At 37.6% G+C, this 16990-nt stretch overlaps 1 protein-coding gene across 4 annotated transcripts in view; it reads left to right on the top strand.

Annotated features, from left to right (window-relative positions):
* Positions 1 to 14505, top strand: part of LOC127629868 (bromodomain and WD repeat-containing protein 3-like) — a 104432-nt gene extending 89927 nt beyond the window's left edge. The window contains exons 35-45 of one of the 4 annotated variants that reach the window (XM_052107148.1): positions 73 to 198; positions 4073 to 4225; positions 4323 to 4489; positions 4613 to 4755; positions 4865 to 5002; positions 5570 to 5899; positions 6002 to 6166; positions 8061 to 8390; positions 8494 to 8601; positions 8752 to 8838; positions 12026 to 14505. In XM_052107148.1, the coding sequence (XP_051963108.1) occupies positions 73 to 198; positions 4073 to 4225; positions 4323 to 4489; positions 4613 to 4755; positions 4865 to 5002; positions 5570 to 5899; positions 6002 to 6166; positions 8061 to 8390; positions 8494 to 8601; positions 8752 to 8838; positions 12026 to 13452 (3174 nt within the window). In that variant the 3' untranslated portion in view covers positions 13453 to 14505. Of the gene's footprint in view, positions 1 to 72; positions 199 to 4072; positions 4226 to 4322; positions 4490 to 4612; positions 4756 to 4864; positions 5003 to 5569; positions 5900 to 6001; positions 6167 to 8060; positions 8391 to 8493; positions 8839 to 12025 lie in introns of all 4 variants that reach the window. The other 3 variants (XM_052107147.1, XM_052107150.1, XM_052107149.1) reach the window with 3 other exon arrangements.
* The last annotated feature ends 2485 nt before the right edge of the window (positions 14506 to 16990 follow it).

Below are 16990 nucleotides of genomic sequence, written 5' to 3'. Positions count from 1 at the left end.
GAAATAAACTGATTGCTCAAATGGATTAATTGGATGTGTTAAAGATGCTGCTGCTTCTCCTGGTTTTTGCAGCCTTCACTGGAGGTTGTGCCTGACAGGGACACATGGAAGGACCAGTGCAAGTCTCTGTTGGCCCACATGTTTGTGTGTCAGGACTCTGAGCCTTTCCGGAATGCCGTAAATCAGAACGAATATCCAGTGAGTGATGTCCATTGAGTGTTAATGAGTGCATGAGAGAAGCTTGTTTACGTTCACACGTTGCTGTATGTCAATCATGGGACAAAAGTATAAGCGTGCAAAGAATTTCAAAAGTACAGCAGCAATACTTCAGTTCACCCAAAAATGAAAATTCTCAAATTTTTTACTGATGCCATCCCAGATGTGTATGACTGTCTTTCTTCAGCAGAACACAAATTAAGATTTTTAGAAGAAGATAGAGCTCTGTCAGTTCCTTATAATGGAGGTACACAAGTGCCAGCACTTTGACGTTCCAAAAGTCTTATTTATGTGGCATAGAAGTAATCCACATGACTCTTGTTGATCAATGAATGTCTTCTGAAGGCAGTCAATAGGTTTATGTAAGAAACAAGATGATAATTAAAAGTTTTTAACTTTAAATCTGTGCTTCCATCCAGGGCTCTGACGCTCTGGTGAAATGGCCAAAATCTCACGTGTCACTTCCAAATTCTCGCGTGAAATCGGACACGCTTGCGTCAGCTGCTGGCAGGAAGCGCTTTTTAAAAGTTAATAACGTTTTAATTATGTACAATTTTTTTATTTATTTTTTTACACAAACTTATCTTTGTGCTTCAGATAACATTCATTGATCGACTGGAGTCGTCTTGTGGATAAATTTTATGCTGCCTAAAAATGACTTTTGGACCCTCAAAGTGCTCACACCTGTGTTCATACATTATAAGGACATGACAGAGCTCTTCTAAAAATCTTAATTTGTGTTCTGCTGAAGAATACAGTCTGGATGGACATACACATCTGGGATGGCATCAGAGTAAGTGAATAATGAGAGAATTTCATTTTTGGGTGAACTATTCCTTTAACCCTGATAAAATCGCTTTTGAACCTTGTCTGTGTAAAGTTATCCAGTATTTCAACTTTGTTGTCTTGACAAGGGAGCGTCGGTAAGTTATGTTTGCCTAAATCTCAGTAACTTTCGTAAAATGTAAAGGAAACCAAAAAGAAAGTTTTCTGTTTTCATAATTTTCTTCTATTTTGAAAAAAGCTGTTGTGTTATCTTGTCGATGATCAGACTGATATGATACAAAGAAGACGCAATAGAATATGTGCCGATATTAATGAGAAAATCACAAACCTCCACCGTGGTGGTTTGTTTACCATGATGATTCTGATAGTCACAACTCCCACAATTCCTTATGTGAAAACCACAATTAATACAAATTCAATATTACATGGTCTTTTGAAGTGCTGTTATAATTTCTGGATTGTGCATTTAATTCACAGGATTTTAACAATGTGTGTGTGGTCTCCCAAGAACTCATGTCCATTTTTCCCTGTGGGCGAAGATCCCACTCATATTTGCCCCATGCCATAGTCCAACCTCGGTCTAAAATTTTGTCAAACATTGTGTTGGACTGTAGTGTTACTAGTCCACTGATAAATTTGTTTTATTCTACTGACAACCTTGACATGGTTTTTACAGTCAGTCCATAATAGGTTTGAGAGTTTTTATAAAAATGGATCTTAAACATTGTATGTAGGTTTTTGTTCTTTTACCTGTTTTTCTATTTTAACCAAAATGTTTTGGAAAAAGCCATAGATACTGGCATTGTGTTAAAACAAACAAAACAAAAAACAGTTCTATGGATTTGGAACAACATAAGTGTAATGTTTCCCAAAATTTTTTTGGGAAAACTTCTTTAAGTATTAACATACTCTTACATAAATATCATGGCTGTAGTTTCTCCTTGACCGATTTCACGTTATGTTACATAATGTGTCCGAATGCAATGTTAGAAGTCACAGTTTTTCCATTAGGAGCACTGTTGCAGACATTAAGCCGCCTTTTCACTGTCTCTGACATTCACATATCACTCGTATTTCTCACCCTAGTGGCAGTCATGATGAATTGTCAATTTCAGGGTTCCCATGTGTCCAGGAAAACCTGGAAACTCAGTTCTCCAGTCGTGGAAAAGTCATAAAAATCTGAAAATTACTGGAAAATAGTTTAGTATAATTAACATGTTTGACTGTTGCTAACAGGGTTTTTGTTACATGTCGGATCGGAATGCAGGATAGGTGTCATACACAAATTTGTCACTGCCGATGGCTGCGCATTGTGAAGCAAACGTAAATGGTTGACTTATGAACAAAGGCTTGTGACTTATTTTTTCCTGTGCATCTGCTGTTATCTCTGCTTTGCTCTGATTAAATAGTTTAGGTATTTATTAGGGCTGTCAATCTATTAAAAATTTTAATCGGATTAGTTGCATTGTGTCGCGATTAATCGCATATTTACATTTATGCATTTGGCAGATGCAGGGAGCATTTTTCTTAAAGATTGACTGGGTAAAAACGGTGTAACAGTTTAAAGGACACCTCCTTAACCTTGTTGGTAATTAAATATTTGTGAGGTAAAGACCATATGACCTGCGTCAGACATGCTTGCGTCTCGGGTGTGTTGCGTTATAAAAGTCAAATGTTTAAGTCACTGTGTCAAGTTAAATATAGTTTAATACTCAATCTTTAAACACATCTTGAGATCCCTTGGTTTGCATTTGCGCTCCGAGTGTTTTGTTTTGAATGCAAGTACGTTGAACACATTGTGTGTCTGCTGAAGGGTTGTTAATGTTTTGTTCACTGTAATAAACTGTGTGTTGCTCACACAGCCGAAATATCACTTTCTGCCCTCTGGATTAAACAGGTGGTACTACAAGCTTGCATTTCTCAGGAAAGCATTGCGATTTATTGCGTAATTTCTTTTTACCACGTTATTTTTGTGTCAAATTAATCGCATGTTATTAATGCATTAAATCGACAGCCCTAGTATTTATATAGTGTTTTTTCCACTTCCAACATTGGTGTTGTGTTAACCACAAAAACCTTTGAGTTGTAAACTTAAGACTGTGAGAACGGTTTTTAATTCACACCCCGTGGTGATGGCATGGTAATGCAACCTTTATACCTCAGGAAATACATTAATTTTCAATAATTCAATGATCGGAGTCTGCTTACATATTGCAGTTACCACATGTAGAGCCCTATGATTTCCACAATTCGGAAAATGTGGAATGTATAACAAAATGGTCATAAAAATGGCATTAGCTATAAAGTGTGGAATGACAAATAATTTGACCTATTTGGACACAAATTGTTTGAATGCACAATCAAATTAAATGACCTAGTGTGATTATTAAACCACAAAAGGCTGTGATTTAATTGAAGTGTGCAGCACATGCAGATTATATCATTATTCAAAGCAAATGTGAAACCGGCCATTTATACACTGAAAACACATAATCATGGTCATCACGCGTGCACTTTTGTAGCAAATCACTCGTAAGCGTACAGCATATACATACTTTATATTTATTTAATTAAATCACAGCTTTTTGGGAGACAGAAACGGCAAAATAAAAGCTTGATTTGCTTAAATGTCCTGGAAATTTGGAAGAAGTAACAGGCGTTAAGAATAAAGTTTAGTTTAAAATCCATTGATATGTCTCACTTCACGCGGGCGCTCGCATACAGTCTAGTCGCACAAGTTGAAATATTTAAACGCAGCCATAGTTAAAATCGGAAATGGTCACAAGCCCACGCAGCTTCCGTGCAACTCTCCATTGGAAATGAATGACATCCGGTCTATCATCTGTTGTTTGTCGGATGCAGTGAAAAGTTGGCTTTAGCACAAACTGTCCTCTACCATCAGTTTTCTTTTTAAATACAATGGCGCACACACTATCAGCCCTTTTGAGTACTGAGGGTTTGTTACTGACACAGTGTCTCAGGAACGTACATTAAGTATATTCAACAGGACTGTGCTCGCAGTGTGATGTATGAAGTTAACATTTTTATATTGTGTCTTGGTGTCCTCCAGGACTATTCGAATATTATCCATACGCCCATGGACCTTGAAACTGTTCGGCAGAATCTCGAAGATGACCATTATGAAAATCCCACTGACCTTTGCAAGGACACCAGGCTAATGTTTTCTAATGCAAAAGCCTACACACCCAACAAACGGTCAAAGGTAATGCCGCAATGTCTCGCTCAATTAAAAAGCGAAAATATTCAGTCCTTGTTGATGAATATCACCGTTGATATACTTGTTCCATTTGACTTCACAGATTTATAGTATGACTTTGCGACTCTCAGCATTTTTTGAGGACAGTATACGAAAAATAATTTCTGAATACAAGTCTGCTGTCAAAAGTAGCTTAAAGCTGCGGCGCAGTCAACGATTCAAAAAGTTGCAGCATCGAGAGTCTGCTTCCTCCAGCCAAGAGTCCACACGGTACACCTGATCTGATTTCACAACAACTGTTCTCTCTTATTCCAGTTGCTAATTCTTCTTTCCAATGAGTTGTTTGCATACGGAATATGAATAACCTGTCGTTTTGTTTCTTTCTGGCCCTAGTCAAAAGAGGGCTACTGTTAAAACTCAGGAAAATACAGAACATTCTAAAACTAAATCTACCTCGGCCAAAGTGTCTGCACCAAAGCGCCGCAGGGGCAATGATTCCAAGAATGGCTTTAGACAAAACAGCTCATCTTCTTCTGGTAAGACCGAGCCACGTGCACTACTACAAAGTTTCACAAAACTGTTTAAGAGATGGAACTCTTGCACCAAACGTTTTTTCAAAGACAAATTGTGCTTATCTTGATACAGGGTCTGATCATGACAGCAAGCAGTCTTTGAGTGAGTCTGAAGAGGACAAGCTACCATCACCCTCATCTCGTGGATTCAGGCGAGAGACTAGAGCTACAAGAAGAGCTGCACAAAATAAAGGAGAAAAACTCAGACACAGTGAGGCTGCCTTCAGACTGTCTGTTAAATTATTTTATATTTACGTATAATAGTGGTTGGGTGTCCACTTATTTTTGGCCATGTAGTATACCATGGGATATGAAAATGGAAATCATTTAGTAACATGGCATATATCAAAGTACAATCATATTATCACCACAGTGCAGCTAAAATACTTTATTGTAACGATTTGATACTAATTGTTGGGAGTAAACCTCTATAGGGTGACTTTCATATTGATAACTGACATTTTTTTCAGCCTTTATAGCTTAGAATTGGTTTGACATAGGGATGTAATGATTCACTCATCTCACGGTTCGTTATATGGTACTGAACTCATGGTTCAGTTCACGATTCTTTAAACAAGCCTGAATAAACATTTCTTTATTATTATGAAAGACATATAAAAAAATAAATAAATATGTAAAATGTTGCTAATATAACCGTTATTAAAAGTGCTAAATGATCCATCAGATATGTACTGGGACTGAAAGTCAGCTCAGACATAAACCCACTTTGAAAATTTATGAAGTTGTGCGTGGTGATTTTCTGTCTTGTTTGCCTTAGAGAGCCATGCCAAGGTGAATGGGCACAGCAGATCGTCAGCCCAAGAGCTTCAGAGAGCACGACCTTGCAGCGACTCTGAACAGGAGCCATCGCAAGGCTCAGAGGCCTCCGACATAGATTCGTCGTCGTCTTTCAGTCGCCGTCCAAGTGCCCGCAAGACTGCCATGGCAGCAGTCAATAAGATAAAACTCATGGAAAACGTGGAGGACGAGGTTGGCTCTGATGAGGAGGGTCGTAGAAGCACCAGACGAAACTTGACCCCTGCTATCAAACGCACCGCTATCCTCCAGAGCAGTTCTGGTTCAGAGCAACAGGACACTTCACAGGACGGTATTGGCATTACTAAGGATAGTTGAGAAATATCTTTTTGAATCAGAGTAAAACACAAGTTTAGATAGTCCTGCATTTAATCTGTTATTCTTTTGCTCACAGAATCAAATGAAAGTGATGCTTCAGCCAGTGAAGAAGAGAAAAGTGATGCTTCAGCCAGTGAAGAAGAGAAAAGTGATGTCAGTGCTGCCAGTGAATTCTCATCTCATGGCAAAGAGAAGAGTAAAAGAGCTGTCTGTAAATCATATAGAAGAGCAGAAATAAAGGGTATGTTTGTTAGTAATATGTTCAATGTTGAACTATTGAGCTTAAAAGTCAGCAGGAAATGACCCAAAATGTACATAATTCTACTATTATCTTTCCTCAACTAGGGATGTCACTTATGAAATTTGGCTGACGATTAATTGTCAAACAAATAATTGTGATTTATGATAATTAATTGTCTCTTTTTGGGCTTTCACGATTAATTGTCATAAATTGTCATGTTTCTTAAGGTGTATTTGTGCTTTAAATTACTGTTCTTAAAAGTACTAAATGTTCCATCAGAGATATACTGGGACTTGAAGTCAGCTCAGAACAGAGCAATGGTGACACCAAATAGAAATATTAGCTAGTAATTATGCTTAATAAATATATGGACATTTTGTTAGTTACATATGCTGCTTACAGACTGTCACTGATTATGTGCATAAAAATATTTAAATTAAAATGATATTCTAAAATAATTGTCTCTGATTACATATATGTAGACATACATGTTGGGAGGGTTACTTTTGAAATGTATTCCACTACAGAATACATGCTGAAAAATGTAACTTGTAACATATTCTAAATACTTTGGATTACTTGTTCAGCACTGCATTTTTTTCACTTGTTTTGACTAAAAGTTCTGCCAGTATAGTAAGACAAAATACACATTAAAAAATATATTCTCTAAAAATCCTAAAGATCTTATGCAGAGTTGTTTATAAAACAAGATTAATCTAATTTATCTTGTTTTAATGATTTTTAGATATTTTTACAGGAAAACAATACAAAAAATATTATCAAGAATATCAAAGGTCTTACTAGAAAAAATAAATTATGATCCAACATGAATTTTCTTGATACAAAATATGTTCGTGCCTGGTAACGTGCATGTAAAATGGCTAGAAATAGCATTTTAGTTTAATGTAAAACTAACAGTTTTCACTTGGTTTATTTATATTTCTTCTGCTCCAAACTTACTTCAAACTTCTTTGTCTGCTCATATGAATGTAACTCATCATAAGAAAGTATTTCACCATTGTTCAAATGCACTTTGGATTGCATTATTTATATGTATAAATGTTTACCATCTGAAAGGACTGAATTTATTGTCATTTGTTTCATTAAGTATTTAAAGTAATCACTTCAGTATTCAAAATACTTTTTGAATGCAACTGTATTCTAATTACCAATTATTTAAATTGTAACTAGTGGATTACAGTAACTTATATTTTGTTTTTTAAATACGTAATCCCGTTACATGTGTTCCGTTACTCCCAACAGCGTGTGTGTGTATAATATAATGGAAGTGCATGCTTATCCAGTTAATATTTATAATTTACTGATGAAATTTGACATTAGGATTATATTCCCCCATAGCATTATTGTACATGGTATGCATTATTATATATAGTAGATTACACTGAAAAGGCGTGTCTGTCTCCGGCCCCTTGATGTAGTTTCAGATCCCGCAGTTTTATCAGAACTTATTGTACAACATCTGTGACTGCTTGTGTGCAATGAAGCTATTTCCATTTGTATCAGGCATTACATAGGCTTAGGACATCCTGCATATTGGATGGAACAGATGCTTAATTTAAAAAAATGCAAAAAACGGTCCCATCTCCAAGAGTCGCATCGTGTCTTTGAACCGCAATGTATCATGCCTCAATAAACCATTACACCCCTAGTTGAACAAAGTGGTTACATGTAGTTATGGGTATACTGTGAGACAGGAGCTTTATATATCTGCCAGCAGTAATATGGTAAAAGTGTACATGAAGATGGCCACCACCCAGTCGACCAATATGTGAATTAGTTTTTGGGATGTAACAATACATTGAAATGTCACATAAACCCACTTTGAAAATGTATGAAGTTATGTATGGAGTGATTTTTTTTGTCTTTGTCTTAGAGAGCCATGCCAAGGTGAATGGGCACAGTAAATCGTCAGCCCAAGAGCTTCAGAGAGCACGAACCTGCAGCGACTCTGAACAGGAGCCATCGCAAGGCTCAGAGGCCTCCGACATAGAATCATCGTCGTCTTTCAGTCACCGGCCAAGTGCCCGCAAGACTGCCATGGCAGCAGTCACTAAGATAAAACTCATGGAAAACGTGGAGGACGAGGACGGCTCTGATGAGGAGGGTCATAGAATCACCAGACGAAACTTGACCCCTGCTAGCAAACGCACCGCTATCCTCCAGAGCAGTTCTGGTTCAGAGCAACAGGACACTTCACAGGACGGTATTGGCATTACTAAGGATAGTTAGGAAATGTCTTTTTGAATCAGAGTAAAAACACAAGTTTAGACAGTCCTGCGTTTAACATGTTATTCTTTTGCTCACAGAATCAAATGAAAGTGATGCTTCAGCCAGTGAAGAAGAGAAAAGTGATGCTTCAGCCAGTGAAGAAGAGAAAAGTGATGCTTCAGCCAGTGAAGAAGAGAAAAGTGATGCTTCAGCCAGTGAAGAAGAGAAAAGTGATGCTTCAGCCAGTGAAAAAGAGAAAAGTGATGCTTCAGCCAGTGAAAAAGAGAAAAGTGATGCTTCAGCCAGTGAAAAAGAGAAAAGTGATGCTTCAGCCAGTGAAGAAGAGAAAAGTGATGTCAGTGCTGCCAGTGAATTCTCATCTCATGGCAAAGACAAGAGTAAAAGAGCTGTCCATAAATCATATAGAAGAGCAGAAAAAAAGGGTATGTTTGTTAGTAATATATTCAATGTTGAACTGTTCAATATTCAAATGTACGTACTTCTATGATCTTTCCTCGAAACAAGGGATGTCATGTTTATGAAATTTGGCTGACGATTAATTGTCAAACAAATAATTGCGATTATGATTATTTAGGGCCATGACGATTCATTGTCATATTTCTTAGTGTATATGTGCTTTATACACCTTAAGTCTTTTTTTGCATATTTAACTTAACCTAAATATAAAAATCAAATAATAAAATTGGGATATTTAATTTTAAGGCTTTAAAACTGTATGAATGACTTGAAAAATAATCTATATCAAAATATTTTTGAAATACTTTAAATATGTCTCTTTTTGGTCAATTTTAGTATTGGTGAATTTAATATTTATATATATATATATATATATATATATATATATATATATATACACACACACACACACACACACACACACACATACAGTGCATCCAGAAAATATTCACAGCGCTTCACTTTTTCCCCATTTTGTTATGTTACAGCCTTATTCCAAAATGTATTAAATTCATTAATTTCCTGAAAATTCTACAAACAATACCCCGTAATGACATGAAAGAAGTTTGTTTGAAATCTTTGCAAATTTATTAAAAATAAAAAATCACATGTACTTAAGTATTCACAGCCTTTGCCATGACACTCAAAATTGAGCTCAGGCGCATTCTTTTTCCACTGATCATCCTTTCGATGTTTCCACAACTTGATTGGAGTCCACCTGTGGGAAATCCAGTTGATTGGACATGATTTGGAAAGGCACACACCTGTCTATATAAGGTTTCATAGTTAACAGTGCATGTCAGAGCCCAAGCCATGAAGTCCAAGGAATTGTCTGTAGACCTCCAAGACAAGATTGTATCGAGGCACCGATCTGGGGAAGGGAACAGAAACATTTCTGTGGCATTGAAGGTCCCAATGGGCACAGTGGCCTCCATCCGTAAATGGAAGTTTGGAACCACCAGGACTCTTCCTAGAGCTGGCCGCCCGGCCAAACTGAGCGATCAGGGGAGAAGGGCCTTAGTCAGGGAGGTGACGAAGAACCCGATGGTCACTCAGACAGAGCCCCAGCGTTTCTCTGTGGAGAGAGGAGAACCTTCCAGAAGAACATCCATCTCTGCCACACTCCACCAATCAGACCTGTATTGTAGAGTGGCCAGACAGAAGCCACTCCTCAGTAAACGGCACATGACAGCCTGCCTGGAGTTTGCCAAAAGGCACCTGAAGAACTCTCAGACCATGAGAAACAAATGAATGGCAAGCGTCATGTCTAGGGATGGTATTGGCCAGCATGGTGGTGGCAGCATCATGCTGTGGGTATGTTTTCAGCAGAACTGGGAGACTAGTCCGGATCAAGGAAAGGATGAATGCAGCAATGTACAGAGACATCCTTCATGAAAACCTGCTCCAGAGCGCACTGGACCTCAGACTGGGGCGAAGGTTAATCTTCCAATAGGACAACAACAACCCTAAGCACACAGCCAAGATAACAAAGGACTGGCTACGGGACAACTCTGTGAATGTCCTTGAGAGGCCCAGCCAGAGCCCAGACTTGAACCCGATTGAACATCTCTGGAGAGATCTGAAAATGGCTGTGCCAACCTGATGGAGCTTGAGAGGTCCTGCAAAGAAGAATGGGAGAAACATAGGTGTGCCAAGCTTGTAGCATCATACTCAAAAAGACTTGAGGCTGTAAATGGTGCCAAAGGTGCTTCAACAAAGTATTGAGCAAAGGCTGTGAATGTACATGTGTTTTTTTTTAATTATTTTTTTATACATTTTCAAAGATTTCAAACAAACTTCTTTCACGTTGTCATTATAGGGTATTGTTTGTAGAATTTTGAGGGAAATAATGAATTTAATCCATTTTGGAATAAGGCTTTAACATAACAAAATGTGGAAAAAGTGAAGCACTGTGAATACTTTCCGAATGCAATGTGTGTGTATAAAATATATATATATATATATATATATATATATATATATGTAGTGTATGTATGTATGTATGTATGTATGTGTATATGTATATATGTATGTGTGTGTAATGTAATATAAAATATATATATTTTCTTTATATTATGCGATGGTAAAACATTTCTGTCATAATTTCTTCACTTTCACATGTTATTTTAATGCTCTTTGATTAAACCCAGGAGCCCTTATTTCTCACGAAGCGAAACCTTTGAGATTTCCTTTCATCATTTTATCGCTCCACAGAAATAAAGTAAAAGTGTGCCTCATCCTCTGGGTCACTCTGTTTCATTAATAATGCTTGTATGAACCCATTAAGAGCTGGAAGATTTGCAATTCACGATTGTTTAAAGTGAAACCAGAGCACTTTGTGTTCACAAAAAAAAACAAAAAACGTTTGTTTACATTTTCACGGGGAGTTTGGCGTGAGCTTCCGCTGACTGCATGTGAATCAGAGCAATTTAGAGGTGCTTCAGATGCTCTTCTGGACAGGAGCTGGTCTGGTTGACATCCGCGGTGCATCACAGTGACTCTCGGAGCTCAAATGAATGACACGTGCCCTTATTTGGGCGTTAAAATATGATTGGAATTTTAATTGCGCAATAATTGTGGTTATTTCAAATAACCACGGTTGGAGCAAATAACCACGATCAGGTGGTATTTAATAATCACCACAGGCCTACCTAAGATGTAATATTGTGATCCACCTCAACATACTTTTCTGCTGTCATGTAGGCCTGTGGGCTAGTGTTTAATGTTAACCTATAGCCAAATAGCTGTTTAGGCATTGTTTTAGACAATTTTTCAGTTCTTCACAATATACTGCAATCTCAGGTTCAAATCTGACTCATTCTGTTGTGAAATGCCCATTTTACATGATGTTTTATTCCATTAAATATTCAGTTTTGCTTGGAAATATGTCACAAAGTAAAATGGTGTGCGAATGCTGTTTTTAGTTGACTTAATTTCATGCATTTTACATGTCACAGGCAATAAAAACAAGGTAAATTTGAGAATTGTGATTAGTGACTGGTTAAGTTGGTGTCATTTGTATAGCGCTTTTCACAATAAACATTTGTTTCAAGGCAGCTTTACAGAAAGTCATGTTGTAATGTCTGTATTGTCTTAGATGTCTTAAAGTTATAGACTGTACTTTCTGACATTTTCCTTATTTCCTGTTTTTAGAAACTTGTTACATTAATGGGCACAGCAACAAATGCCAACGTGAAAAAAGTGAGTACAACTCAGATAATGGGCAGAGTCTAAATGAAAGTTTGGATGACGAGTCGGACAAAGACCTCATCGTCAGGCGAAAACCCGGCAGGATAACAGCGAAAGCCGCTTTCAGTAAAATACAAAAACTGAATCACAGTGATGCAGAGGAAACGAATTGCTCCAGGGAGCGACATCGGAAACATCGGCCAAGCAAGAAGAATTCCAAAAGAAGTTCTTATGACAATGCCGAGGTGCCAAATGCACAAAAGCACCCTCATCACAATGGAATGAAGGTGGATGTTAAAATCCTGAAGAGGAGTAAATTGCCACTAGCAAACCAAGAACAAGCTTCTGCCTCAAAACTGCAAGTCATCCACAAGAAAACCTCAGCCACAGATGTATTAACGCCAACAACCCAGGAATCTGAGGAACTTGACGATGTTCCAGAGAAATCTGTTACACACAGGAAGTTAATTATTTCCGAAGATGTTAATGAAGAGAAGCAAGGCGATATTGCAGAACAAAGTTCATGCAGAAACCGAAAGTGGGCACCGAACTCTCGAAAGAAGATGCAGGATTCAAGGTCAGATGCTTCTAGTTTAGAGAGCTTAAAGAAGTTAGACAGACATCAGAGAAAAAAGGACTGTACTTCCTCCGATGATTGGCAACAGAGTGATGACTCGGAACAACACAAGAAAACATATCTAAGAAAAAGGCCTTGCCTTACAGCTGCATCCAAAAGAGTCTGTCTAAGAGCTCTTCCCAAGAAAAACTACATCATGGAGGACTCTGATGAAGACTTCAATTCAGAAATGGAAATGCAGTCAAAGAATGGAAGGAGCCAGGAGCAGGCTAATTCCCATGAAAGAGAGCCATCAGGGTACTCTTTCAAACGGAAACACACCAGCACCTCCGATTCTGAAGACAAAAGTAGGACCAGTGATGAAAATGAGTGTATGGAACCTAAACGAAAGAGATTAAAATCCTCCAAGCATTTTAAGAATGATTCAATAGACTCTGAAGCCAACTTCGAAACCAGGGGCAAAACGGAGAATGGTCCATCATGCAGCAAACGAGAGAGATCGTCAGAGGAGAAGCCTCCCAAATCGACCCACCAACAAAAAGTGCGTTGTGACCCTAAACAGAAGAAAAGTGAAATCTTCAGCAGCAATGATGTAAGCAGCTCTGAGAGTGAAGAGAGGACATCAGGTAAATTGGATCACAGCTCAGGTTCACAAATCAGTCCAAAGAGAAGTCTAAGAGGCCGCTCGAGAAAACGGCGGAGAGCTCTTTCTGACAACGATAGCGACACATCATTTAGGAAACCTCCACAGGCCACGCGCATCCGGACCAGAAATGGAGGCAAGCGAACTGTCAGTTACCAAGACAGTGAATGAAGGACTTGGAAGAGACACTAACTGGAGACCTTGAAGAGACTTAGTTGTCCTAAAATAATACATGGTAGTAGCACTGGAGTCCTCGATATACTGTGAATCGGTTTCATTCAGGGATATTTATATTTTCTATGAAAAAAAACGGAGAAATGATTTATAAATAAGATGTATTTGATGTACTGGTTTGGCTATTCAAACCAGCTCCACTCTGTGATTTGGCCAACAGGAAAGACTGCATAGAGAAGCTTGGGTGCTATCTTAATATACCTCCTGTAAATCAAGCATATTTTGCGGGCTTGCACTAAAAGGCATACTGTAATGACATTTTATACACTAGTTCTGCATTAAAAACTCAGGGGTCAACTATGTTTATTTTCTCAGACTTGCATTTTTTTTTTTTTTTTTTTTTTGTAGGTTTGAGGTGAGCATTAAAGTACAAACACACTTTAGGAAAATGAGCAAGTTATCTTTGACTATGACACTTGAATTCTGTTTTGTCACTGTTGAAGGGATGTTTGAGCCAAAATGTACAAAGTTTCCTTTTCCTGTCATCTTTTTATTTGGTTCTCATTTGTTTGATATTAATGTTTTTCTTTGACATCTTTACAGAGGTTTCAGAATCAGTTTGTAGCAAAGCATTATATATTTAAATGTTTCTTTGTTAAGCATTTTTTTTTTATTATTATTATTCAATTTAAATGCATTGTCATGCCATGTACTATGAATTGGTACCTGTTTGCTAAATACAGTAAATCAGATTAGTACTTGCAGAAAAGTACTGTGATTTCTCATATTGGGAAGAAGTTTTAGTAATCTGTGTTGCATACTTTCAGTATTAATTCCTTTTCAGATTTAACTTATGAACAGCAATTAACTTTTGTATCCAGTCTTTGAATTGTGCATCACAGTTTATGTAATACAGTTGTCAAATAGCATTTTTGCTTGATGTCTTTTTCATAAGAGCTTATACTTTAATACAAGTTTTCACTGAAGACGTTAAGCTTGTTGGCCACTGAAGTGAGAGAGGGATAACTTTGAATAAAGTACTGTTGCAGGTTGGAATGTGGTTTTTTTTTTTTTTTTTTGCTTTTTCTTGGAGCTACTTTTCAATGAGTAATTTTGCTGTAAAAGTCTGTAAATGTTGTTTAAAAAAAAAAAAAGTTCAATGCAAATTCCAGAAACCGCTAACTATGTCTTGGGAGGGGTGCGTGCATTTAAAACTAGCTACTTTTCATGTATTGGTTGGCTTTATGTAAGAATATGATCAACCAGCTTTTAAAATGTGGTAGATCTATATCACCATTTAAAACAGAAGATTATAGGGTTATAAGGTTGCCACAGTTGAAGTTGTAAAATAATGGATACTTAAATTGGTGATGATCACGGCCCCTTACCACATCCTCACCAGTTTTAGCAATAAATGCGTTGAGTTGATCTGTGTTATTTATCTTATGTATACATTTTGGATGGTTTAGAATTTTTTTATACATCACCTGTACTTGTTCAATAAGATCAATGTATGAATGCAATCATAAAGACTTTTTTATATAGAAAAAAAACTTTTCAGGCGGTCCATTACCACACCGTCCAGTTTTCACACAATGTGTGGAATTTTCTGATTGGTCCCTTACCCACTGTAGGCAAATTTTCCAAATTAAATAAATGTTAAATTGGTGATCTGGAATGATTTCACCGTGATGCCATCTGACCAGCTTAAATGCGGGACAAATCACGTCCCGGATTAATTCAATACGGGACGCATCATTTTATCTTTAAATACGGGACGATCCCATATTTTATGGAATGATCCTGTATTTTAAGGGACAGGTGGCAACCTTAATTATAATACAGAGCAGAAATCAGTAACCGGATAGGTTAGCAGTCTTATTTAATATGGTGATGCAGAGAAAGATACAGGAAATAAGACTTGTATGATATGAGGTAATACTTAAGGGGCGGGTTGGATAAACATAGCCACTCTTTCTAACAGTTAGTTTGACTGGCTAAAGATGTCATAGAAAGCCTGTTGCATAAAGCTCATAGTTGTCTTTAGTAAGACAGTGTAATTTGCATTGCATTGTGGGAAAAGTCCAACACTGAACAGCTTTTTAAAAAAAGAAATACAACAGTGGATGCTCATTATATAATTTCATTTGCTAAAAATATCAAAATCAGAATGAGCTTTATTGCCAAGTATGCTTACACATACAAGGAATTTGTCTTGGTGACAGGAGCTTCCACTGCACAACAATACAAAAAACTATACAAAAACAGCAGCAAGACATAGATAACAAAATACATTCATACATATACGTACAGACACGCACCTTCATACATACATAGTGCAAATCTAAAACAAATCCGGTATATAAAGTAAAAAAATACAGTATGTTATGTACAGTACAAAACATTTTTTTTTTTTTTCCTTTGTATGTAATGGCAGAAGAGGATATGTTGGATAATATAAATAGACTTAAACTGTGTATTGCACATAATTATTGCTCAATGGGACAGCTTTAACTGTTTATGAGATATATAGCCTGAGGGAAAAACTTTTCCTGTGCCTGATGGTTCTGGTGCTCAGAGCTCTAAAGCGTCGGCCAGAAGGCAACAGTTCAAAAAGGTAGTGGGCTGGGTGAGTGGGATCCAGAGTGATTTTTAATGCCTTTTTTCTCACTCTGGAAGTATATAGTTCTTGAAGGGGGGTCAGGGGGCAACCAATAATCCGCTCAGCAGTCCGCACTGTCCTTTGTAGTGTTCTGATGTCTGATTTCGTAGCTGCACCAAACCAGACAGTTATTGAAGTGCAGAGGACAGACTCAATGACTGTTTAGTAGAACTGTATCAACAGCACCAGTGGCAGGTTGAATTTCCTCAGCTTGCGAAGGAAGTACAACCTCTCATGGGCCTTTTTCACAATGGAGTCAATGTGTGTCTCCCACTTCAGGTCCTGTGAGATGGTAGTGCCCAGGAACCTGAATGACTCCACTGCTGCATATCTCTTCTCCGTGCGAATTGTAAGGAGGGTGATGATGTGAAATACTTAACTTCATGTTCTCAGAGAACCGGGGTTATGTAAGTAATGTTCGGTATCTCACTAAAGGATATGATTGCTGAAGCAGACACCATAGGCAGAGATAACGCAGAACGTAACAATTGTATTGAATCCTTGTTATTCAGGAGATAATATCAGAAACAGATGTATATGGATCTGCTTTGTGGTCATGAGAGCAAGTAACAACGCTGTATTTAAAGAGACCAGCTTTAACATGATACTCTCTAGCAAATGCAAATGTTGAGGACAGCTTCCACGGGGAAGAGAGCGAGTATGAGGCAGCAACAGGTAGCTGTGGTTTATATTAGGGAAGTGGGACTCCTTAAGGGCTGCAGTGAATGGTCTGTCAATCTTGACAGTCGTAGCATTTTCAAATTACACGACGATAGGGGTGAACACATTACAAGACATTTCACTATTGACGAATCCCCGATGACTCTGTTGTGAGTCCAGGCAGAGTACACACGAGAAGTGAAATGAGAAATG

This window comes from Xyrauchen texanus, chromosome 36, assembly GCF_025860055.1.
Source record: "Xyrauchen texanus isolate HMW12.3.18 chromosome 36, RBS_HiC_50CHRs, whole genome shotgun sequence".
Lineage (NCBI taxonomy): Eukaryota > Metazoa > Chordata > Actinopteri > Cypriniformes > Catostomidae > Xyrauchen > Xyrauchen texanus.
The sequence above is the reverse complement of the archived record's forward strand: the minus strand, read 5'-3'. Positions and strand labels throughout refer to the sequence as shown.